The sequence below is a fragment of the Dermacentor variabilis genome, chromosome 6 (assembly GCF_050947875.1).
Source record: "Dermacentor variabilis isolate Ectoservices chromosome 6, ASM5094787v1, whole genome shotgun sequence".
Lineage (NCBI taxonomy): Eukaryota > Metazoa > Arthropoda > Arachnida > Ixodida > Ixodidae > Dermacentor > Dermacentor variabilis.
In genome coordinates, this window is record NC_134573.1 from 151,144,333 (window position 1) to 151,170,950 (window position 26,618).

Below are 26,618 nucleotides of genomic sequence, written 5' to 3' on the forward strand. Positions count from 1 at the left end.
AGAAACCTTAACCTACGATATCGTAATTTTTGGTTGCGGCCCCTTTCTAGCTTGGTAGAAATAGGGATGAAGATTATAATTCGCGCACTCACTGGGTTTTACGTCTGAAAACAGCACGGTCTAAGGCAAAGTATTTTTTAACTTGTTATATTAGCATGCAATGACGGTCTTGAACCGTGGCACCACACAAGCGTCTTTAACATGGCGGAGCGTCTAAGCCAGATGCTGGGATCAACAATGAAGTGCTGTATCTCTCCAACACCTGTCCGATCGTGAATTTTAAAGCGAAAGCTTTACTGGCCGCGAACTTGCGATTTCGCCGTGGCGGTGCTCCGAGGAGGCACATGATGTCACACCGCTTTCCTGGTCACACCGTATTCGTACACCGCGTTCCTCGTCGTTGCGTTCGCCTCCGCTCGCTTCGCCAGCTGCGTCGCATGCCTGATAACATGTCGGAGGATTGAAAAGGAGAGCTCGCGTGCGCCGCAACCACAGTTGAGGCGGCAGTATGGACGGCGACAATTCTGATAAGCATGAGGAGGCCTGGAATCGACTTCGTAACGTGATGAAGAGGAAACGAATCGCTCAGGAAACAAACGAACAGTGCGCCGAACGACTGGCTAAACGCCACAACATAGCTAGACAACCAGACTAACCTGGACTTTCAATCAAGATTAACCAAGGCTAACCATGCTATGCCTCAACTTTCGATACGTATATCCTGGCATAGCCGAGCTAAGCTACTGCTTATTTGTTCTATTTCACTGCCAATTAATGAATTGACAATAATCATTTAAACTCATACATAAACAATCACACAAAGAAACAGAGAAGGGGCTAGGAATTGTCTCCTGAAAGGAACAGAACACCACGCCCGCCTGCTTCAAGAGTAGAGAAAGAAAAAGAAAGGGAGGGAAAGAGGAAGGCACGCCACAACATATCACATCGTACAAACACTATGTGCACTATACACAAACGAGAGTCTAGTCCCGTGGTTCAGAGGAATTAAAGTACCACTTGGTGAGCCTCCTAAATCGAGTTGCCGCACGACCTTTCGGAAATAAATAATTGATGGCGTATCGGAAAATAATTCCGGAATGAAGCAGTAAACAAGCAAACGAAAAAACGCAGCCTATCGGGACCTCTCCGGCTTCCCGAATGTCACATCTATGACGTAGGTAAGACAAATGCTGAGCTAGAGAGCGTCATAGGATCAGCAAATAAAGTTGGTGGGGGCGCAGATTCCGTAAATAAGACGGTTTTTTTTAAGCGTAAGTTTCTTGAGTTCACGACCAGACAACGCTCAATCTGACTGGTTCTGCTTGTTAGGTGAACGTTCACGTGTTATCGGGCACAGAGAGTACAACACGTACTACTATCCTGATGTATAGGCTTCATCGCTGCCGTGTCACCGTATTTATATGAAGATTGCGATGATGCTTCCCGGAAAAAAAGCAGAGACGTGTAAGTTGCTAAGCACTTGTGCGTAGGGTAACGCATATGATTGGTTCCCTTCCTGCATGAGGCAGAAGGGAATATTTACCAACCTGCCGCCAGGTCTGGGGGGCTTATGTCGTTGCTAAAAATTAATCTATTCCTTTTTCTGTGATGCAGTGCTCTCTTTACTGTTATTACCGCAAGCGGCAAGCATTTCACCAAAAAATTAAATTACCGAGTTCATACAGCAACTGCATTACGTAAGTTGCCTCTCCCCGTTCACTTCAAGTTTGCGCAAGCTGCTAGTGTCTGTAACAATTTTGGGGAGGAATCGGCAATGAGATAAATTTATTCTTCTCTCCTTCTGTCTACTTTAACTTTTTTTATGCCCTTACCACAGTGAGAAAGTATTTCACTGGCTAAACTGCCTCTCTATCCCTCTCTTCCTTTTTTTTTTTTAATTTCTCTTAGCCAGCACTAGAAACATGTTTACAAACAAGTGCAAAACTATCAGAATCGAATTATGATCGAAGTGTTCCACTGCTGGCTGAGCTCTTGTGTTTTCTCCTTAAGTCCGACTGCTGCTATTCGCTAGTGAGAACGGTCCTACGCCAGGCCGCTAAGTAACTATTAGTGGACAAACAATCGGAGCAATTACTAGGCCAGGGATCACTCTATCTTTTGCCCTTAGGAGAAACGTTGGCTAAGAAGCATGCATTATATTCTGTTGCCTCTCAACAGAATGACTATTCAGGCAACAAAAAGAGAACATGTTTCTTATAAAGAGGTTTGCAAGCCTGGTTGTGGTGCTCTCACTCACTCACTCACTCACTCACTCACTCACTCACTCACTCACTCACTCACTCACTCACTCACTCACTCACTCACTCACTCACTCACTCACTCACTCACTCACTCACTCACTCACTCACTCACTCATTCTCCCACTACGCATATTTAGGCTTTTCATATATATAGCGTTGAAAAATGCTCGTTCCAAACTAAGCAAAGCAACACACTTCTGAGGTCACTCAACCAGTTCTGGGAAAGCGTACTCCCCAGTGTATAGACGCATCACGAATGCACATAATTCATTCATTCATTCATTCATTCATTCATTCATTCAAAATACCCTCTAACGCAAATGCATTCTAGAGGGGAGTGGTTACAAAGGAATGGTAAGTTATACAAAGTTACACAAAGTTATACAAAAGACACGGTAATACAAAAACTAAGACAGAATACAAGAAATAACAAAACAAAAAGCGGACGACGATAATCCAGCTATGCGTTCGTTTACACAGTGCGTCTACTGATTGCACAAAATTTGACAGCAATAAATGGATGTTTGTCAGTCTAGATAGTTCACTCAAAGACAACGCAAAAGAGGTTGCTTTTCGCGTGGCTCCGCAAAGGCCACTCAACCGCTACATTCGCTATCTCGAGTTTGTCGAGAAGCTCGCTTTACTAACAACTTTGAAGGCCATGTATGAAGGCCGTGTATCGCGATAAGCTCATAGACGACCTCCGACAAGACCAGTAAACGGCCCAGTTTAGAGAAAAGCGCTGCAACCGGTAGTTTTGTGCAACCGCATCCCACGAGCACTTTGCGGTGACGTCACCGGGGCGGTAGAACGTTCTCCCTCCTCCTCGAAACGAGGAAGGTGCGCGTAGAGTGTCGACTTTCAGTCAGACGATTGCCGAGACGACCGCGCAGTCAGCGTCACCGTGAGAAGCTGCGTGGAGCTATGAGTGGCTATCAGGGCAGCTTAAGCGACCGCCAGCAAGCTGCGTTAGATCAGGTGAGTGTTTCATCGGTTCTTATTATTCATTTATTTATTTGATTTTAAAAGATATCCACGCTTGATAGGAGAATGAAAAGCGAGGAGCAGGCTGGCAACCTCCACTCAAAGGGGTACAGCGCCTGCCTACTGTTTAGAAAGGAGGAGACAGAAGCATAGAAATGGAAGATAGGAAGGAGGGAAGGAAACAGCAAAGAAAGAACAAGATGACACATCTCAAGGAATATAGCAGAACGCGCATAGTACTGATCACGCACAGTAGGGCAGGTCCACTGCAAGTCACACTACCAAGGAATGTTAAAATAGTTTGGATAGTAATTTGAATGCAAAGAGCGTGGAGCTTTTAGCCATCGCGTGAAAACGCCGGCTGCTCGCGAAGCAGGATTTTTCCGCATGTGTAAGCGGGGATTTTATTAAGCCTATAACGACCGTCGGAAGAGGAAAGTAATCCTTGGGTTGGAGGCGTTGTTTCCTTAGAGTGCGTTTCCTTATACCTACAGGCAACATGCAGGAACCGGGTACCTTTGACATGCAGAATTAATGAAAATGCACGCATGAGAACAGAAGAAAAAAAAGGATAATTAGAATCGAGGCTCCGGCTTGTGAACGATTGAGCCGTTCACTTAGGGACGTCGATGCAAAAATATATTAATTGTGCCGGGCGTATTCGTGCGAATTTTTAAAGCATAAAGATAACGCCGCATGCGAAATATGAGCAATCCCAGATGGTGGGGGGTGCGTGTAAATACTGGATCAAACCGGAACGCCTGGAAGCTTACACGTGGCTGACGGTCTCAATGTTTTCCTCGCTTTGCAGTTTCGCAATGCGGTGGAGGACGTGCGGAGGGCCACGGACACGGACGCATTCCTACTTCGCTGGCTGAGAGGTAAACTGAGCTTCTGTCTCAGGTCGCACGGGTCTGGACCATCGTAAGCTGAAGAGTGGGTCAGCGCGTTTCTGGAGAAGCCGTTGACATTGATAGTACTCCTCTGGTAGTACTATATACGCGAGCTCAGGAGACAGGTCACATAATGAAGCACAACCTCCCCTTTGACTAGCTGAGACATAGCGAAAGAAGAAATCGTAGCACGAAAACGCTGCATAGAGGGCACAGCCAAGACTATAGCGCTACGCTTCCAACTAATGATTTGTCTTTAAAAAAAGACTGAAAACGCCCCATTGAAGTAGAAGTGCATCCCCAGGACGGACATCACGAAGATAAGAAAGGGTTAAGCAGATAAGGCCATCCTAATATGACAACAAATAATTGTTCATCATATGAAAAATATATGTCAATATGTTGCAACTTATTGAGAGAAGTTGCAAGAAATAAAAGAAGAGCCACCTAGAGTAGAATCGGGGCCTGCCCCGGGATACCGTTTCGAAAATCAACGTTTGTTCCTCTTCCTCCACCGACAACTTCTGGAGCATGTTTAAAGAGCATGACGAGTCGGTGGTCCACATAAACGTCACGGATCTTACTATACTGCACTAGTGAAATTCGTGACGTTATAAGCTCCAGCAGGTGAGAAGTACGTATATTCACTGGCCCGGCCACTTTAGTCTAAGTAAATGAAGACGTTTGCATTTCGCCCTCTAAAATGTCGCCGCGGTGTCCGGGAATTAAAACCGTCACATCGCGTTCTGGAGGAGAACGCCATTGTCACTGAGAGACTTTGGTAATTTTTTGGATGTTCAGTCACGTGTCGTCTTTCAAAGGTGAGCAACACTTGGTCGGCCGTGCTGACGTCAAAGAGTGCGGTTCACCTTTGCAGCGGCGAGCGAAATCAACTGCGTGCTGAGGAAAGACAGAGAAAAGAAAGAAAGGGGAAAGACAGGGATGTTCAGGATAACATAAGGTCTGGTGTAATTCAGAGAAATAACTTATGAAAGATAGAAAAAAAGTGTTGCAGCTACGAAGTCTTCCTGCCGTTTTTGAGCGCCCAGAGATATGAACCTCGCTTTATTAAATTGACTCGTCAAAAATACTTTGCGATTGAAGCCGGGCGACGAGGGGCTGACAAAAAGAAAAAAAAAGTGACTCTGTTGACCAGCTCCGCACATGATAGAGCTAAAAGAATTACTATTTAGTAAACAACCAGTCACAAAATAATGCGCAAGAGAAGCGCAATACTAAACCGACGTTCCAATTAACTTCGGATCGTTAGCTGCAGCAATAACACGCCGTTTGGCTGCCTGGTTTTTTCCCGCGACACACGGTTTGTGTTTTCTTTTTATCTGTTTCGCCAGCTTCAAGGCGCGATTAAACCAGAGACCTATTTTCCTCGTCACAACACAAACCGCCAAGTCGCTAAAGCACTTAATAGCAAGGTAAGTGGTTACGAAATCAAAAAGCATTGAGAAATTGTAAGGTGCATGTCGCACAGACGTGGAGATTTCGGAGCATAAGTGTTCGATCAGGGAGTCTTCTAGCGAAGGTCCTCTCGTCCCAGTTGCATGCGACGCAACCGGTTAGTCGCCTCTTTTTTCTGTCATTGTCGAAACGTAGGCAGTTGAGCGAACTTCTGATTAGCAGAGGACGAAGCTTATTCTGGTGCCATATTTGTGCTCCGTACTCCGTGTCAGTCGCCTTGCCTCTTCGTAGAAAATATGCACCGCTTTCCATGAAAATTCGCCGATGATTCCCAGAGCACATGTGCTCGAACACGTCTGCAATACACGCGCTAGCATGCGCTATGCGCCAGCAAGGATTGTACGGTGCTTCTTCGCGACACACGATTATCCTATTGCGCACATGCACGAAGAACTATGTAAAGGTTAGTGCTGCGGTCGCTGATCAGTCAAGCCCCGAAGATATTCTAGCCCTAGAATGTCTTCGACTTGGCGGTTCGTGTTGTGACGAGGAAAATAGGTCTCTGGTTTAATCGCGCCTTGAAGCTGGCTAAGTAGATAAAAAGAAAACACAAACCGCGTGTCGCGGGAAAAACCAGGCAGCCAAACGGCGTGTTATTACTGCAGTTAACTATCCGAAGTTAGAATGTTGGTTTAGTATTGCGCTTCGTTTGCACATTATTTTGTCACTGGTTGTTTACTAAATGGTAATCATTGTAGCTCTATCATGTGCGGAGCTGGTCAACAGAGACATTCTTTTTCTTCTTTTTGTCACCACGTCGTCAACCGGCTCCAATCGACAAGTATTTTTGACGCGTCAATCTAATAAAGCGAGGTTAATATTTCTGGGCGATCAAAAGCGGCAGGGTGACATCATAGCTTCAACGTATTTTTCCATCTTTCATAAGATCTCATGACATTACTGTTTTATCCTAACAACCTTTCACACCAACATAAGATAAAGCATGCGGGCGAAGCAGTGCCAGTTATCATTCCCTTACAGGCAAACATAAGTCCGCGTCCCGGACCAGGACGAATTTTTCTTCAACTGTGAGACTTTTCTTTCGAGCAACCCGTATGGGTTTCCTTTCTAGCAATTTCTACGAACGGGTGGATGTCTGATTTTCCCTTTATTAATTACTTCTCTCCACCTTGCGGGTTCCCGCAAAACTATTACGTCAAACCCCGACTGTACAATAATTTGTTCTCTTTCTCTCTCGCTCACCAACTCGTAAGTTGAAAATGGGGTTTGAACTTCTGCTGGACACCGAAACACCTAGAGGAATGTAGCAGTTTGACTGCGGAGCAAAGTTACCTGTGTGCTTGTATATTCTTTATCTCGTGCTCTTTGTCTGTAATCTGAACGACATAGTTGCCAGAGTTGCTGGTTATACTTTCACTGCGCCATATTGTGTCAGGTGCATGTTGAAGCACATATACGAAAGTTTTCAGTTACAGAAATATTACGTCTGACTTTCTATTCTGGTATTCGAACGAACATCAAGTTACAAATGTATACTCTGCTTTTAACACCGTCGTGTAAAAAAAAATAGTAAAGCCTATAGGGGTCCCAATCAGTGGCCTTATCTCTATTACGTCACTCGCATGTGGTGGTCGGTGCGCAGCGCGGGACTTCGACGTGACCAAAGCGGAGAAAATGTACCGTCACGTGAGTACCACTAACTGCCATCTTGCCATAATGGTACGCTGAGGTTCTCACTGATGTCCCCGTCATTTTGAGGGCGCGGCCACCTGGAGCCAAAGCAAGTGTGCGGTAATGGTGATATCTAATCGCTACACAGTAATATTAAGGCGACAGCCTTAAGTGGCTCATACTCCCCGATGGTCTGGAAAACGCGGCATGCGGTACAGAAAGTCATGTGAGCTCGCCTTGCTCCGACACGGGCTCGCGCCACTGCTCGCGCATTCGTCGTCGTCTTCTTCCGCATCTGGATCCGATGCTGCTCATCATGCCAAAAAAAAAAGGCAAATTTCATTAAGATGGTGTTAATCTAGGCCCTTGGACCCACGACCTTCGGTGGGAGAAAATAGGTATTAAGAAGTAACAACGCATTCGAATGAGAATGCCAAGTAATTTAATTAATGTATCTTGAGTGCGCAGACTTTCGCCTTCACCGTCTTTGGCGTATGGTAAAGTGGCTGTAATTATTGTTTTATGAAAGCTTTCTCGGTAACTCATGCTAAATTCAATCTCACGCCAAAAGTTTTTTTTTTCCTTTTGCAGAGAGATATATATATAATTTTTAATGGCGTAATGGTGCAGAGGTTGGCCTGAGTGAAGTTCTTCGAGCGTGCTACTCAACGTCAGGGAAGGGATGAGGTGGAACTCCTATGTGCCACGGCCACTCAGGACAACAACAACAACAACAACAACAGCAGAGATAGCATGTGAAGAAGAAGGAGGGTGGTGGTATGGTGAAGATGATGATGAGGGCTGCACAGGGCCCTGTTCCTGTGCAACGCGTACATGCACAATTCACAGCACAGGGCAATGATCCTCTCGGGTAGAGGTTGTTACTGCAGTGTAGCTAGGAGAGTTCGTTTACAGCTTACATAATTTTTTTCAGCTGTTAGCGCCACTGGCGAATTTCAAGCAGACCGTAGCAGTGGCAGGGTGTCGATTATCTATGGCAGCGCGGTTTTGATGAGAGAGTTTGGTGCGCTGACGTTGCTCGCGCTGGCGGAGTTACGCAAATAAAACTAAGTGTGTGCGAGTATTCGGAACTTTGGAGTAATGAATCCAATATTGGCCCTATTCGACTCTGTCACCGAATCGAATTGCCACGATTCGAATATACGAATAGTTTCCTAATACTTTACGTCGTAGATCGTACCCGAACAAACGTGAAATTGAAGCGAGAGTGCTACGCTTTTCATCATATCCCCAGCGCAGCCTGCGTCAGTGAGCCAGCCAAGCTTTTCCGCCTAAACACGATCACTCGCGATAAAAAGTTATTTAGACATGGAATGCAACAGTAGGTATCGCTTATTATCTGACATGGATGCAGCACCTGTGTCCTCTCATCTTATTAACTCAGAATAGGTTTCATTGCAACATACTTCACATAATAGCGAAACCATGTGCTGCGACAATTCGAACTCGAGAAACAGGGTTTTTCATTTTTCACTCTGCCGTTTCCACAGAACACACAGATGTCTGGTTGTGACTGTACATCGGCCATTTATTGATACATAAGGTTACCTTTATAAAGTCACAATGCATGACCACGTATTCTTTAAGAAGTCCCGAGTTTGTGAAAAATCTTAGTTGTTTCTAATGGTCCCTTTGTGCTTTTAGTGAAGCATGCTTTGGAATGTGCAGCCTAATGACAAACTTCCTGTTGTTGTGAATACCAGGTAGTTAAAATCGTTTAATATTAATGGAGAGAAGGTTGTACAATATTCGCAAGCTATTCGAAAAATACTCGATAATACCTGATATTCAATTTGACTTGATTCGCTTCTGCTACTGTTCAATTCGTATTCGGTTGGCTTCTGTCACTATTCGAGGTTCATTTGATTTGGCTTCTCAAAATTTCTTGTAACACGTATGTAAACTAAACAGATGAACTATGGAAGAAGGGAACACGAACCTAGTATATATCCTTTTACGTGAGACGGCGTAAGGAAATTAAGTAAATGGAATGCGTGCTCAAATTGACTGTGTGTCAGTGGGCAAGACGTTGGATAACACCAGAGAACGTATGATCATTTTTCTACCAACAATCAACAAATACACAGAAGATGACTAGATACATGCAGTAAGTACGAGTGATTACCTACTCCTGCACTATGCTCGATAACTGTCAGTAACTGCAGCGAAAGGAATTCGACATAGCTGCTAAGCTCTTCATGTCGCAGTAGTCTCTCGAGTATGTTGATATGAATAAATTAAGATTACTTTGGTTACAGTTGGGTGGCAAATGTTCGGACAACTTTTCGAAGCAGAACATTCTTATTTGAATCACTGCAGTTTAAATTATACAAAAAATGAAAAGAAAAGAAAACTTACTGCCAACTCCATTCAGTCAGCGTACCACTTATGAAGCAACGACGCTTCCCTGCAAAGGCTAATGCATGTTTGCTAGGTATAGCCATAGCAGCAATACCTCACTATTTCACGGTGAAGCCAGAAGGACCTGGCCACCTGCACGAGTCGTTACTGCATGCAGGCTACGGCAAACGTTCTGCGTTCGAACGCACTGGCGTATCCGAGCCAGTCCTGCGGATGTATCGTGTCTACATCGTCAGCCGACTCGAAATGTTATGCATAAATCAGTGAATAAGGTGATATCTTATTTGTTTTCTCAAAGAGCACGCTCACCCGAAATGTTGTGTGTGTGTGCGTGCGTGCGTGCGTGCGTGCGTGTGTGTGTGGGGGGGGGGGGGAGCAGGTAGTTGTTTCTTCTTGTCACGTAAAGGACGTGATAAAGAGATGCTTAATGACACGGCGAATTAATGAAAGGATCGTTAAGAGCAGCAAATAATTTGAAACAACGTGATATATGCGTTTAATGTACATTACGTTATAATTATCTGACGCTACGCATAACACTATAATTTGGATTTACCACCTTCAGCTTTCCCCTGCGCGTGGCCTGTGGCAGCGGAAATCGTTTTACACTGCGGCTTAGAAACTAGTACTTGTTCGGAACAATGGCACAAGTACGCCGTAAGCTTGGCTTAAAAGCTAACTAATATAATCACATAGGCCCGTGTTCACATAAGAATTCCTTACGCTATAATTGCCCTTAAGAGTAGTTGTCGGTCAGTCATGATCCAATGGAAAGCAGCAATTGCCAACGAAAAAAACGTCGTGCATCGGCTCCTGGTTCATGCTGCGATGTTTCACACAGTGTAAATATTAGCTACCAATTATGTTCTATTAAAAGTGAATGAACGATGCACGAGCTGTTTCAGCGATGTTGAACATCTTGTTGTCCCAACGGCAGCACCTCGAGTGGAGGAAAGAGAACGGACTGGACGACATTCTGCACAGTTATGAGATGCCTGAGGTAAGCACGTTCCACTGACCATAAATTATGTGAACATGTACTTTGCCCATGTTGTAATATGAATGCATGCATCTAATAAAAGAAAGCTTTCGGTTCCTTTAGCTGTCATCCGATACTTCTTGCTGCATATTAAACAAAAACTAGCTACACATTGACGAAACCAACTGAACAAATGCGATGATGAGACACGCGATGTCACCAGAAGTTTGAAGTTGTGTTTTCATACCTTTTGTCTTAGATCGCGTGGCGCTGCCATAGCACCACGCACGATCAAGAATTCGCCGAGTTTTCTATTCTAAATATTACATTAAGGACGGGCGGTCGGTCAGTTAAAGAGCACGTGACGGGTCAACGCAACGGGAATAATATCGTGCACACACACATACATTCAACACGTAGCTTTGCGCTTATAATATAACCAAGCTCATTATTCTAATTTATGGCTTCATAATGCACACTTGCCACTTCCCTCGCTACTTTAGGCTTGTCTTATGCGTCTTTATCTTTAATCAAATTGATGTTTCCGTGTGGTGTTCCATGCGTTTCACCTTGCCGACATTTAGCTACCATCAGGTAACGATTGTCGTGTCTTCCTTCACACAGCTTGTGAAGGAGAACTTTCCTGGCGCATTTCTGCACCCAGGAAAAGACGGTCGGCCTGTGTGGGTATGTCCAATGGGCTTTGACATTCACGGTAAGCACTCTCTGATTGCCGCGCACGTGCAGAAAGTAGAAGCAGCTGCTAAACGGCGTATAGCTTTATTATGTCCAAAATGCATGATGCGTGCGAGTCTTGATATTTGCTTTCCCTCAAATGCTCATTTGTTCCAGCGAAGGTTTCTTTGCTTCTTCCTCCGACTTTCGCGTTGCCTTGCCGCCGCCCAGGCGGCAACGGCGGTAGCTGCAGCTGCTGCTGTTGTGGACATTACTCGAGATTACTAAGGTGACATTACTTCGAATATGACCCACGTATTCGGCAAAAGCCGCCTTCATTCGCACCATATACGGTGCTTGTTAGCGCTATGCCCCGTACCGGCCAATCGTCCGAGACTATAGCCAATAAGGATGACGATGCATATGGGCGACGACGAGGACGTGATGAAGTCTGCTATGAGCAGATAACAGATGAACAGATAAGGAACACACACTGATAAAACAATGCACGCGCATAGATATGACAGTCAAAAGCAAGATTTAACACAGAATACAAAATAGTACCACACGTAACATACAAAAGCTCATAAATATAAATAATGAAAACAATTGTCGTTACATTGTGTGCTATTCGGTGCGGCATCTATAATACTCGTTAAGGGTACCTGTGTCTTCGAAAAAATGTTTGAGTGCGTTCAGTGCTTTTCGCTATTATATTCGGTGGCGAACGGCCCACCAATTATGCAAATGAGAAGGGTCGACGGGTATCAAGAGAGTGCAATTCTTGTTCATTTTTCCGTAGTGGTTCCAGTGTTGTCATGTCATAGTCGCCATTTCATTCTTGTCATTGCGTCTTCGTCAGCAGGTCATCTTCATGCTGTCGAGAACGTTCCGTCGTCGTCAATCCTTCGTCGCGTGTGACATGCGCATGATCGAGCGCCACGTGTCTATGTCGAGCGAGGCGGTTCCCAGCGAAAACGTGTACAACTGGGTCGTGTAGTCTCTACTTGCAAATGATGGTTAGGCAGGATGAGCGTTCTTCACAAACAGCAATGGAAGATTCGCTTAAAGAGAGGTTATTAGAGACAATACAGAGGTTATTGTTTTGCAGTTTTATGTTCATTGGATTACGTGTTCATCTTCCACAGCGTTTCTGCAGTTGTTGACACCCAGCGTTGTGAGGCGTCACATCGTCTACCTGATGGAGGAATCGGAATTTATAAAGCGGGATTCCTCAAGAAAGGTGATTAAGATTTCGGTCAATTCATTTTTAATTCACCGCGCGAAAAAAAAAAACCCAGCCGATCGTTGTGACAACGCACTCTGGATACTGACGAAGCATGAAAGGGAAAAGAATTGGAATATAATCTTTACATTATTCGCGCGCGTAAATGAACTCGGGTATTGACCCTACAAGCATCCTGAAGGTATTATACCACAGCGTGAAAAATTAAGTTCTGGGGTACTACGTGCCAAAATCCTGTCCTCATTGTGGGGCCTGCCGTAGTGGATGACGCCGGCTACACTTTGACCATCTGTGGTTCTCTAACGTGTACCCAACGCACGGTGCATACACACCATTCCATACGTAGCGGTCAATGCTTTGGATGCTAGAGAGACTTCTTGCAGTGGCTTCGTTCACACTTGGATATAGCTTGATGTCTTTTTGACCACAGTTGTGTACAACTGTGTTTTTATATAAGCTCAATATTGAATGAAACAAGTTTTCATCCTTAGGAACAAACACAATATGTTAATGCATTGTTTTAGATCACTTTTATTTTTGACGTTCTTTTCGGGTTTTTTATTTGCGACCCCTCGTGAGGAGCTTCACGCGCATGCTCGCGCGAGTGAACGCTGTTGGCGCGTAGCGAAGCATGAATAGAACGCGCGGAGTGATACATTTTCTTGACCGAACTTCTTGCGTAGCTTCCACAGCGTTGACTGCTATGTATGGAACAGAGTATAGCCGCCACTGAAATGCGTCTTCCGGGACCTACAAGTACAGCATTCAAATGGTGGTTCAAGAATTACGAAAGAAAGCAATGTTGCTCGAGCACATGATAAAACGGAATAGAGCAATAGATTCACGAAGCAGCTGCCCTTGTGGTGGCTCAATGGCTATATATATGGGATCCTGCTGCTGATGACAAGGTCGCGGGTTCGATTACCGCCGCGGCGTATGGATTTCGATTGGGCGAAATGCAAAAAAAATAGAGAATGCTCGTGTACTTAGATTTAGGAACATGTTCAAAAACCCCAGGTGATCAAAATTATTCCAAGCCTTCCACTGCGACGTTCTCTCATGAGGACGTTACAGACCATAAATCAAATCACTCTCGGTGCAGTTTTCAAGAAGAAATTTCTTGTGATCACAAGGAAATCCTTTACTGCCTTCAAGTATATTAGGGTAGGGGGTGGGGGTGCAGCCAGTTAGTCAGCCTCCATTCAATGAACAAACGCCATACACCAAAGAACAAAGCACAACGCACATCTTTAAAGGAAATTTTACCTATCGTGCACCAATTCGATTTCGCACAAAATCCTCAGGGCTGCAATGTCTTCTACGTTTTTTCATGCTCTCATACAGGGTTTACAGGATGCTTTCTGCGATGTTCTGGGTAACCAAGATTTCTATTTCATGAAACCTTGTCCACCATGTGCGTCGTGGCCAAACGCACCTGGTTGACAGAACACTGGAGGTTCTTCAATGTTTTTGTTTACTTCAAGCACTCTGCGTTCGTAGCCTCCTGTGGGTGGTATATTTAGTCTAACTTCCGCACCTCACTGCGGGTACCCCTTGTTTCCATTAGGGAATAGGAACACATTTTTTTCAATGTTCGCGCTTCGAGGAAGGCATGCGGGTTTTCCTTTTTTGTAACATTAATTCACCTACAATAAAATGTACGATAAATTTCGCTGTCCTACTGCCATTATAGAGGTGAATAACGCGACGACATACCGATTTATAACACGTAACACTGGACAGATGAAAATCTGTGTTTTCATGTCTCCTCCACTCCTTTTTTTTTCTCTCGCTCTCTCTTCAAGACTGGCAAAGAAATACATAGTCACTACTTTGTGGCTGACATGGACAAGTTACGATTGCGACAGGTATACTCTTGGCAAGGTAAGGAATGCCCTCACAATAAACATTCGAGTAAGTTGTTTAGGGTTTCTGACTAAATGTAGGCGGCAAGAAAACCTTAAACTACGATGAGATGGCCAGGAACGCGGGCATGCAACGGCAGCAGTTCGTAGGCTCATTATATCTCGACACATTTTTCAAATCAAAACACGCCGCCACCAGGGGTTATCGAAATGGATCTCCAACTCACAGTAAGTAAACAAAAGTCTGAATTGCAGCTCTTTTATGTTCATTTCTCTTCGGAGACTGGCGGAATCGAGCTGGTTTTTGGGCGTCGCATTGGCAGAAACTTACGAAGAGCTTAGAAATAAGTTCCTTGTTTGGGTGTGCGTGGCAGGTCGTACTTTGGAAATACTCGTCGTAAGAGTACATGTGACTTTTTAGCAAGTGAAACAAATTTTATTCAATAAATTTTCATTGTACGCTCAGTGGCCGATAAATTTGTGATAAAAAACGATATTACAGTCTTTCTTTTTTCGCTCTCCGTTCGGCTTCCTAATTTCGAGGTTTGTTTCGCTACAGCTGTTTACTAGCCAACACATTGTGAGTTATTTTGTCTTTGTTTTCTCCTGTATTTTGTCGGCTCACTTCGAATTTTTCTTTTTCTCGGTAAAGTTTCGAGACAGCCAACTCTCAAGCAGCCAAATATTTATATGTCGTCTCTGCCAATAAGCAGCAACAACAACCGCGGCGTTAGCATGTACAGCTCTGTGAGAATGCTCCTGTTGGAGCTGATCCCGCCTCGCGAGATCAGTGTGCTTGTGTTGATGTCCCTTTCCTTGCGTGTCCATGCAGTATTAAAAGCTGTAGGCTATACTCTACACCTAATGGAAGACCTGTACCCCGAGTGCGTCGAAAAGTTCATCATCATCAACGGTAAGTTTCCCGCTCTTGGTCTTCGTACATCTTCAATTTAAATTTTTGTCTGTGGTCTTAGGAACAGAAGGTCGTAGACCAACTCTTTCCAACCCTTTTGATGCACACGGAATCGCAGCATAGACCTAGGTTCTTCCGCAGAACAAAAAAGAAAAAAATAGAGAGAGACAGGAAATAAATGGGGAAGGGGAAGGGGTACATGCGTGGCTAGCTCTTACCACGCTATTGACTACAGAGCGACATAAAAGTAAGCTGTGCAAACATAGCTCGTAGGCCTCTCCAAGATTTAGCTTATTTCTGCCAAGTCACAACGCACCATACGTATTACGAAGCCTTCCGTGAGCGTCATGAGAAGTATAGTCACCTTGTACCGGTTAGCGAGTGCTACGACGTTTTCACTTATCACTTCAGCGTCACCAACGCAGACAGTTACGGAAACGAGGAAAGTAAGCCACTATTCAAAACGATAGCAACCCAGAAGTTGTGCATCGTTGCGCAACCCAGTGTTGTGCATCGAGCTATGCCGAGCTCAAGCTTACGAATTTTCAGGATTCCGGATCTCATGTCCATGCAGTCACAAGCGGAGTATGCGTGCTTCGGCATTTGCATATATCGCACACTCTTGCCCCGTGATAAGGGATCAGAGGGGTCGTCACGGCAAATTGTCATCGCGTTTCCCCCATTTGGTTTCCACAACACGTTGCGCTATGTGTCGTGATCTACTGTCAACTATGGAAAGCTTTTGGGGCAACGTGCATATAGCCCTCGCCACTAGAACTCGATGCACTCAGGGTGTCTAGCACCAGTTTCAGAATTAGGCAACTCATTTGTTTTGATCCCTTTTGTATCACCAACTTCCTATTGCGGGCACTGCTCACTGACTCGCGGAAATTAGGCTACCTTGCAGGAAGTCCCCGCGCGTTCACAATTGTATTTGCTGGTGACGGTGAACAGAGCTCTCCAGAACTTCCTGCACTGACGATTCGGCGAGAAATTTAATTTAATGCTGCCCATCCCTTTTATTCTCATTCAAGCTGTGTTTCACATGTTTTTGTCGTCGTGTCATAGGGTCGTCTCATAAAGTGTGTAAAGCTTTGCGCAAACCGGCTTCGTCACTGACCGAAAGACTTTCTGACTGTTGCAGCTCCAAGCTTTTTTCCTATTCTGTGGAAATTTTTGCGAACGCTAATGACCCAGAGGACAGCCGACAAATTTGAAGTCTACGGAAAAGGTAAGTACTCTTAGAACACGCTCTGTGCCGACCTTGATGGCCCATAACGTCTTTACTATACCGGCCGTGTCGCCGTAAACTTCGATGCTTCAGAACGGTGCAGTGCAAATAAAAAGGGCATATCTTCGGCGATACATTCTTTTCATTCTGGTGGAAACCAAGTTGAGGGACAACCTTTGTTTAGACCTTCAGTTAACTGAGCCTACCTAATTACCATTCAATTAGTGACAGCAAAGGACGTGTAGTGAACGTGAAATTATCATTATTGAGGATCCCAATTTACTGTATGAAACGTCTTGTCCAGCAGTGCACGGATTCGATCAATGTTGTTTTGTAAAGCGCGTCAAAACAAAAGCGCCTATCAGGCGAAACAGCTTTCGAAAAACAAACGCATGCAGTCTAACGTGTCTGTGGGCCGGTGGACGTACAGTCGACCACAATATTTTACGGACCGCAGTATCTGAAAAGCGCTTAATATTTCCGCAGCCTCACAACGCAGCCTGGTATTTGCGAGATATACGGCTTTACTATAGCTGCTTTTGCAGGCTGCTTGGTAATTCAACGTTTTCTGAGATCCCGTGGCCTGTAAACTATTGTGCCCAACTGTAATTGTGTGTGTTTGTGTGCTGTGCCGAAAACCAGACGACGCATATGACGGAGCAGGCTGCTCGCGTGCTCTACACCGCGCTGAATGTGTCTGCACCTTGTTAAGTTATGTACATCCCTTTATCCCTCACAGAAGACGATTGGAAGGAGCGTCTCCTGGACATCGTGGGTGCGGAGATTTTACCCGCCCACTGGGGCGGGAACATGGTGGGGCCCGATGGCGACCCGATGTGCAGGCACAAGGTTCGTCATTTTGTTCTGTAGTTTGACTGAGTGGAACAGGCAGCAGCACCGCGGGCCCGGTTGGTAGCGATGAGGTCGCCTCTGTAAATCCGCGCAACTTCTACGAGCATTGTCGGGCGAGTTCGCTTGGGCGGCTGCACGAAGCACGGTGGCGAAACACGACGCAGTACGCTTTCGCACTTAAGCTGCAAATTGAACTCGTGACGTCTAGTAAAGCCGTCATCAGGAATTTGCGCCACTTGTTCGTCTTCTAATGTCAAGCAATAAATTAAGAACAATTTCTGGAATTTTAGGTGTCAACATCAACGATCTGATAATGAGGCACGCTGTAGTGGTAGACTCTGGACTGGTGTTTCTCTAACGTGCCCTTGAATCTAACCACACGAGTGTTTTTTTTTTTATTTCGCCTTCAATCTAAATCCGTCCTCCGCGGTCAGGATCGAACCTGCGACCTCGAGCTGAGCAGCGCAACGCCATTGCCACCAGGCTACCACGGCGAGCAAAGCGAGGCAATCTTTGCCTCATGCTAGGCACTTTGCGTTAGGTAGGCATGTATAGGTGGGTAGTAAGGTAGGTTACTGTCGGCGTCTTGTTTCGGGCTTCTTCGATAAAAGAACATTGCGTGTGACATGGTGGGATTGGACAAGGCTAAAACACGCCTTTGCGCTATGCCACTTCACCTACGGGGCGGCCATGCACAAATGGAAGGTAGCAGAGAAGGACAAACTCAATGTACAACTGAGGAAGCTAGTCAAACTAGCGCTGGGAATCCCTAAGAACACCGAGACAGAGCTCCTGCTGCAACTGGGGGCGCACAATACACTTGAAGAAATCGCCGAAGCTCAAGAACGGGCTCAATGAACAAGACTCTCTGGAACCAAACCAAGTAGAGAAATCCTAGCCAAACTAGGTCATGACACCACAGTAATGGAGAATCTATATCAAAGCGTTCCGACGGTCACACGCAACTCCTACACGGTTCGCCCACTCCCGCGGAACATGAACCCCGCGCACCATCAACCCAGAAGGCTGGCAGGCGGATCGTTCATCCTGCGCGAAATACGTGATAAGAAGACCTTAGCCTGTTTCGTAGACGCGGCACAGTACACGACCAGGAAGGCTTTCGTTGCCACCACGATCAATAAGCAGGGTCAAGTCACAAACGCTCTCACAGTCAAGACCCACAAGTCCGAAGTAGCAGAACAGGTCGCCATCGCACTCGCGCTCACAGACCCGACCACCACCCACGTCTACAGCGATTCACGCTCGGCCGTCAAAGCCTTTCAGAAAGGAGCAATTGCAAGCCAAGCTCTACAAATAATCAATAGATCCGCACGGCTGCAGCATCACACCATCTGCTGGTTCCCGGCACACCTCGGAGATATCGAGGACGCCCCTCGCAATCTCAATGAGATGGCTCACAGGAGCGCGCGAGACCTAACCCTCCGCGACGCCACCTATTCTGGTCGTGACCATCCCAGCGAGAATCGTGACCCTCCCTCCACATATAACGAGATAACAAAGCACTTTTATCTAGACCGCAGAATATACAGCACACCTCACAATAAGCTCACCAGGCCTCAAGCCCTCACGTTCAGAATGCTTCAAACAAACACGTACCCCACGCAGAACAGACTACATCACTACATGACTGACCTATACAAAACATCATATTGCGAAAATTGCCATAGCACACTAGACGTACATCACTTGCTATGGCCGTGTGGTCGGACCCACGCAAACAAGGATCAAGACTCCGCCAGGCTACAAGAAGCATTACGCAGCACGGACCTGGCGGAGCAGCTCTGGGCCGTCCAGCGAGCCCACGATGCGGCCAGGGAGTTACAACTCCCGGTCCCAACGTGGGAGTAGCCCGCTTTATGGGACCTTGCGTCCCGTAGCTCACAGGACCTTTCATTAAAGTTATTCAATCCAATCCAAATCCCAGAAAAAAACCCCGATGCACTATTCATTAGAACTCAGACGCATGCATTCTTCTCACGTGCTTACGCCAACTATCATTCCAAGATGATTGGCGTTTGATTCACGTCCCATAGCAGCAATCCTTCTTCCTGTCACAATTATGCATAGCGAATTAGAGCAGAAAACATCAAAAGGCACCGTCATTAATGTCAGCGTCGCGGTCAATGACATACCTGGCCAGCGCCACTAGCATGTATGTGGCGTAGGATTGGGAAGAAAATGTGAACAAAGCCCACCGCCATTATTTTGATTGTGTTAAACATTTATTGGGATGTCTTTGGAAACGGGGCGGTTCCAAATAGTCGCCTAGCCTGCTTGAGCTAATGAGGTAATTTATACAAGCTTGTCAGTCTAACATTTTGCCTACTCCTCCGTAATATTTGCTCCCTTTCTTAAAACTGCATTACCTTGTACAGTTACCTATCCCTGCCACGGAACCAGTGCCATCAATCTCTCCTCATGCTTTTTTTGCCGCCTATAACCTGAACGTCTTTTGGTTATCTCGACAGCAGACGGATTAAGTTGTCTACTTCTCTACTCTTGTGTCCTGTCTGCACGCCTCACTTCTATTTTGCATAATTAATGTTTCCATTCGCTTTGAATACCAGTTCTGTAAAAAGGACGTTACCAATGGGGTCTCGCTTGGTGAATACCTTCAGATTTCATTAGAATGTGCTCAGCTGTTTCCAGATTTTCGCTGCCGCGGATACCTGCCTCATGCTGTTGGGAATATTTGTGCCGGTATGTTTTTTGACCTTCTATGCAACCAGCGCGGGCCTCAAATAGCAAGGCACAGACTGCCCTTTGTGTTATCGTACAAATGTTCCTTTCTAATCTCTTGTCGCACTTGTGTAATTCTCCATGGTCTTTTTGCTTGTCTCCATCCTTTTCACCCAATTTACTGTATCTGTTTCTCTCGCTTTCTTTTTTGACAGATCCTGGTTGTCAATTTACACTTTCAATTATCCTGTACCTTCCTCCACTCTGTGTCCATCCTTAGGAGGTACGATTATTTGCGCAATTCAGCCGCACATTTATTTTAACGCCATTATCTTAAAAGCCCCTTCTCGCAGAAAACACGGCGTCGGCGTTGGCAGAGAACATAATTCCAAACCACGCATCCCAAACCATGCAGCCCCTCCGCGTGGAGCATAGGCGTTACTTGAATAATTGCATTTATAAAAGTAAAATACGTCAGTAAATTCGTAAAGTACGACTTACACACAGCCTATAGACGTGGTGCGTCGGATTGTAATTTTAACATAGGAGAAAATACTATTCTGCTAAGCGAAAACTCGAACACCAACCCCTTTTCCAGCTGCTGTCTGAGGTCTGTCTTAGCACGAGCGGCGCGAGGCGCTCGGTTCTTTACAATACCACACAAATATATATATATATATATATATATATATATATATATATATATATATATATATATATATATATATATATATATATATATATATATATATATATATATATATATATATATATATATATATATACACACACACGCACACTTTAGTGAAGTCCAACCTTCCGGTAATGAAAAAGAAATACGTTCCTTCTTGCACACTCACTCACGCATCACCCATATAAGCTCCAGGTCTGTACCACTAATTGAATGGATGATCTAATATTTATTAATAGTAAATGTATGATTCAGTAATCTAGCCAAGCAACACAAGATCTCATTATAGTAACGGGCCTATAAGATATATATATATATATATATATATATGTGTGTGTGTGTGTGTGTGTGTGTGTGTGTGTGTGTGTGTGTGTGTGTGTGTGTGTGTGTGTGTGTGTGTGTGTGTGTGTGTGTGTGTGTGTGTGTGTGTGTGTGTGTGTGTGTGTGTGTGTGTGTGTGTGTGTGTGTGTGTGTGTGTGTGTGTGTGTGTGTGTGTGTGTGTGTGTGTGTGTGTGTGTGTGTGTGTGTGTGTGTGTGTGTGTGTGTGTGTGTGTGTGTGTGTGTGTGTGTGTGTGTGTGTGTGTGTGTGTGTGTGTGTGTGTGTGTGTGTGTGTGTGTGTGTGTGTGTGTGTGTGTGTGTGTGTGTGTGTGTGTGTGTGTGTGTGTGTGTGTGTGTGTGTGTGTGTGTGTGTGTGTGTGTGTGTGTGTGTGTGTGTGTGTGTGTGTGTGTGTGTGTGTGTGTGTGTGTGTGTGTGTGTGTGTGTGTGTGTGTGTGTGTGTGTGTGTGTGTGTGTGTGTGTGTGTGTGTGTGTGTGTGTGTGTGTGTGTGTGTGTGTGTGTGTGTGTGTGTGTGTGTGTGTAGAAGAGCGAGAGTGAGAAAGAGAGAGAGAACCAAGAAGCTCGCCTTCGTGTATAGCGTTCGCCGCCAGCGTTTCCAGGAAGCCATTACGGCTACATAAGCTAATAAGCTACATAACTAATTTTGCTCTGCGCTTCTTTTTATACTTCACCATAGCTCGAGGTTGTTGTGTTCATATAGGAGTTTGTGGCCAAGTACTGCATCAGGGTGGCCAATCCCGCTCTGGTGAGAGGCACCCTCTGTGTCAAATGCTGCCAAGTTGATACGTATGGGCTACAATTCCACGCGGTGGTATATACATGTGGCGGGCCACGGTGAGCCGTTAGTGCAATCGTACTTTACGAAAGCCCCTGTGAATGCCCCCTCGGAAGCTTCGATCCCGGCGCTGCGCAGCGCCGCAACACTTAACGTGGTAGCACAAGAACGTTGGTTTATGAGCCCAGCAAGTGATTGCTCCACTGGTGGATACATCCTGTGTGTGTGCGTGTGCGCACGATTCTAAAGATGCAGAAGTTCGCTGCACTTCAGCGGCGATTCCGCGCTCGTGCACAACCAACCAGCTCAGCCTCTTGCGCACGAACTTTGAGCGGTTGGGATCAGGTTCTGCGGTTCGTAATTCAGACCCGGGCATCACACAGAGAGTCGCTTGCCTATCCCTCCGGAGCACCTCAAGCGTAGTAGGTGACCTGCGCTATACCGGGACGTCACACTAAGCTGACTCAGCGGACCCACGCCGTTGTCCGTCTCCATCAAAGACAGTTGCTTTTTGGAGAGGAGAGGAGGTCGGGGGGCTGAAGGAAACGAGGAACGGGCTTGTTTTACATATTTGCAAGTCACAACTGCCCCAACAGATGTGGCAGCACGCTATACATGTACGAGCCCTTCACGTGTCTTTGCACACACATCACCCCTGATGTCCGCTTTTAAGCAGTCGTTTTCCCTAGGTCTCTAGACGAGGGAATTCGATGGCGCTGCCTCGGCCAATCGGAATGGTTGAACCGTTCGCAGCATCCTGCCGGAATACATGCTTCTGATGTTGCTCCTTCGCTCCCGCTTATGGCGCAGTGACGACACCGGTGTTCTCGCGGTGGGCCGTTGGCTCCTTGCAGCAATTAGCCGAGCCAAGCCCGGATGAACGCTACACTTTTCACAGAATAGGGCCGTTACTGACAACTCGAACGGACGCTGACCTCGCACGTCGACCCACCGTCGTCTAGGCGTAACAGCCAGAATGCTGGTCTTATGAGCAGTTCTATGACCCTGGCGTTCATATATAGGGTGTTCCAGCTAGCGTTAGCCAAGCTCTTTAAAATATACAATATACGAGGAACGCAACCAATATTACTCTGTCAGTAGCGACGCGCCACATCACCAGGACATTTTTCACGATTGAGCTATCCAAAATTAAATTAGGATTATTAACGAACATTGTACTACGGAATCGGGGGTGCGAATTTTGCTAGAGAAGTAATAATAATCGTGTTTTAAAAAGCTCGATTCAGCCGTTTTCGGTGTGCTATGAGTCGCGCAATTATTTATTTTTTCCGCGTCATAATGAAACCACGCGACGTATGAAACTAGCCGCATGATTACGCGTTCGCGAGCCGCGGCACCAGCGGTGCCAGGCGTTTCTCGGAAGAATTAACTCGGCTCAATGACCTTGGCCTTTTCTTCGATGCCGCTGCGCACTATTAGCGCGTAGTTTCGCGTTACTGTGTGAATTTTCTCTTATTTTTTTCCATTTTTTTCCCTCTTCTTCTTTCTCCTTTTATTCCCTTTACCCCTTTCCCCAGCACAGGGTAGCCAGCCGGTACTTACACTGGCTAACCTCCGCGTCTTTCCTCTCCTTTGTCTCCTCCTCCTTGGCTTCGCGCTTCATGCGGAAGCGACAGCTCGCAGTGACCCACGCTAGTACCGACGCCTTCGCCACTTTAACGTGGTAACGGAGCCAGGCATTGAGCTAAGTTAATTCTTCAGAGTTGGCACCAGCAGTGCCAGGCGTTTCTCGGAAGAATTAACTCGGCTCAATGACCTTGGCCTTTTCTTCGATGCCGCTGCGCACTACATTAGCGCGTAGTTTCGCGTTACTGTGTGAATTTTCTCTTATTTTTTTCCATTTTTTTCCCTCTTCTTCTTTCTCCTTTTATTCCCTTTACCCCTTTCCCCAGCACAGGGTAGCCAGCCGGTACTTACACTGGCTAACCTCCGCGTCTTTCCTCTCCTTTGTCTCCTCCTCCTTGGCTTCGCGCTTCATGCGGAAGCGACAGCTCGCAGTGACCCACGCTAGTACCGACGCCTTCGCCACTTTAACGTGGTAACGGAGCCAGGCATTGAGCTAAGTTAATTCTTCAGAGTTGGCACCAGCAGTGCCAGGCGTTTCTCGGAAGAATTAACTCGGCTCAATGACCTTGGCCTTTTCTTCGATGCCGCTGCGCACTACATTAGCGCGTAGTTTCGCGTTACTGTGTGAATTTTCTCTTATTTTTTCCATTTTTTCCCCTCTTCTTCTTTCTCCTTTTATTCCCTTTACCCCTTTCCCCAGCACAGGGTAGCCAGCCGGTACTTACACTGGCTAACCTCCTTGTCTTTCCTCTCCTTTGTCTCCTCCTCCTTGGCTTCGCGCTCCATGCGGAAGCAACAGCTCGCAGTGACCCACGCCAATACCGACGCCTCGCCACTTTAACGTGGTAACGGAGCCAGGCATTGAGCTAAGTTAATTCTTCAGAGTTAAAGCCCTGGGATCGCTGGTGTCCGCGGCGGGCGGAGGCGTAGTATTGCGGCTATTTTCATATTTGGCGCGTTTTCTTTGTAACGCGGGAAAAAAAAGAATACGCGGGACATAGCAAACTGAAAACAACTAAATCGGCTGTTTTAAAGCCAGAATTATTATATTTTTCTATAAAAGTTCGCGCTCTCACTTCAGTCAGCAAAAAGTTCGCTAATTAATACTATTAATACAATCTAATTATCTCTAGTCCAATTACAAAAAGAAACAGCCTCCTGGCGCTGCACGTCGCTGCTGGCAGAATACTTTTGGTTGCGTCCTCGTATATTCTACATTTTGTTTCTTTAGAGCTTGGCTAACGTTAGCTGGGACACCCTGTATACTTCCGCAAGTGCGTGAACTCGCTTTTGCAAGAAGCGTGCTGCGCCCGGGTGAAACGAATAGCGAGCAGGATGCACCTTCTCAACTACCGTATGCGGTCATACTCATGTAATGGCCGCACCCGTGCGAAAGTCGCACCCAGAACTTTGTAAAAAATAAACCACAAATATATATTTAAAAATTATCAATGTATAGGCCACACGCTTGATTTTCGAGTAGGTCGGCAGTGTTATCGGTTGTGGGGTGCGAGACTTCCGAAGCGTTTTTTTTTTTATCAGTGGCAAAACAAGGCAGCCATGCCGAGTTTTGGGCACCTCCACGTAGTAAAAGCACAGACTCCGATATTTAGCGACTGCCTCCGAGATGCTGCCGTCGCTGGTCTTTGGGGCCTATCCATTTATTCCAACCGGCCGGTGACGCGCGACGCGAATAGCCAAGAATAGCCAGCGGCAGTACAAGCGAGTACTGTACTTCAATGGAGGCAAGCACCACCAAAAATATTTACGAAAGAAAAAATGTCTTTTCTCCATGTAATGGCCGCAGCCCTGATTTTCAACCCAAATCTCGAAAAAAAAAAAAAGAAACCTGCCGCCATTACACGAGTATGTGCGGTATATAGTCCCAAGGAAATGCAACCAACGCAAATGAACCTGTTGAAAGGAATGTCCAGTACTCGACAGCTTTGCAAATGTTGGCTCGCGCGCAGGTGAACTACGGAGGCCGGTTTGAAGTAGGCGCAACGACTGCATCGTACGACTCCGTGTTCGATAAAAAGGACGCACAGCAGCAGACAATAGGCCGCCGGGATCGCTGGGAGCTGCCGGTTGACGTGGCGGAGGCGGGCGCGCGGCTCAGCTGGCGTTTTCAAACTGCCGCCGGCGACTTGGCCTTCGGTCTGCGCAATCACTGCGGGCAGTCCCTGATACCCTTGCAACGCCTTGGAGCATGCAGCCTCGTACCACAGGAAGGAACCTGGCACTGCGACGCTCCCGGAACGTGTACGAATCAAAAATTGCATAGTGTCCTCCAAAGAAAAGCCTCGTCTGCAGTGTGATCAGAAGCAGATAACTCTGTTTTGAATGGCGCTTAATTTATGTTCGAGTGTACTAACCCAGCTTAGTTGGTTTACGTTCAACATGGCGAACAGCGCAGATGATGATTCGAGAAACAATAACATACAACAACAATAACAACAACGACATTATATCTTGACCCGTCACCTGTACCGTTCGTCCTGCTAAACTTAAGTCATGTATTGAGAATTCAATTGGAAAAAAGAATGCACAGCAACGATAATCAAGTGTCAAGTGACGTGTTAATTGGTTGTGTAAAATACATATATTTACTTTTGATTTAACAGGGTTCTCATTTCCGTCGTCAGAAGTAAACTTCATAATTCCGGTAGCGGTCATCAATGCCGCTTGAAACCTTGATCTCTCATTAATGGTCTCAGTATTGCTTTAGCTTTCTACAGCGCCAATGTTACGCTGACATTTTTTTTTCTGTCCCTTAACAGATGTGCTCGAGTTTGACAACACCTACAGCTGGCTGAACGACAAGACGCTGGCGTACACTGTGAACGTGGACTGCCCAGAGAAGTTTCCTTGACCTTTCAATAAACCACGGAATAACTATTTGCGACTTCCTATAAGTGAAGGGTATTGTGATCATTCCTTGTGGTCCCTTGGCTAGCCCGGTGATACTCGAAGTCGTCATTGTCATTAACAAGCCGCATAAGCTTTGCTGAACACCGGTTCTTCAAACGGACATTGGAAAGGAACATTAAAGAGGCACTGAAAATGAAAAAAGAAAAACTTATTTCTGCTGTAAAAAAAAGAAAAAGCCACTGTTACCCTGAGAAGACTCTTGGCAC

At 45.9% G+C, this 26,618-nt stretch overlaps 1 protein-coding gene across 4 annotated transcripts; it reads left to right on the forward strand.

The window, feature by feature from the left end:
- The first annotated feature begins 3,137 nt into the window (after window positions 1-3,137).
- LOC142585477 (SEC14-like protein 2) lies at window positions 3,138-26,599 on the forward strand. Of its 4 annotated transcripts, XM_075696261.1 has the most exons (12): window positions 3,138-3,239; window positions 4,057-4,126; window positions 7,218-7,261; window positions 10,566-10,628; window positions 11,232-11,322; window positions 12,431-12,525; window positions 14,334-14,412; window positions 15,226-15,306; window positions 16,451-16,537; window positions 17,277-17,386; window positions 25,452-25,743; window positions 26,262-26,586. In XM_075696261.1, the coding sequence occupies exons 1-12, from the start codon at window positions 3,186-3,188 to the stop codon at window positions 26,351-26,353; spliced, it is 1,158 nt and encodes a 385-aa protein (XP_075552376.1). In that variant the 5' UTR covers window positions 3,138-3,185; the 3' UTR covers window positions 26,354-26,586. The 4 variants fall into 4 exon arrangements, with proteins under 4 accessions (XP_075552376.1, XP_075552379.1, XP_075552377.1 ...); XM_075696264.1 differs by lacking the exon at window positions 25,452-25,743 and having other exon boundaries at window positions 26,262-26,599; XM_075696262.1 differs by lacking the exons at window positions 11,232-11,322; window positions 12,431-12,525 and having other exon boundaries at window positions 26,262-26,590.
- Window positions 26,600-26,618: the final 19 nt, after the last annotated feature.

Bases quoted from the DNA above. Each gene is read 5' to 3' on its own strand.
- LOC142585477 (XM_075696261.1), top strand. From the start codon at position 3,186: ATGAGTGGCTATCAGGGCAGCTTAAGCGACCGCCAGCAAGCTGCGTTA. The intron at 10,629-11,231 runs GTAAGCACGTTC...TCCTTCACACAG, and splicing joins ACAGTTATGAGATGCCTGAG to CTTGTGAAGGAGAACTTTCC. The intron at 15,307-16,450 runs GTAAGTTTCCCG...TGACTGTTGCAG, and splicing joins AAAGTTCATCATCATCAACG to CTCCAAGCTTTTTTCCTATT.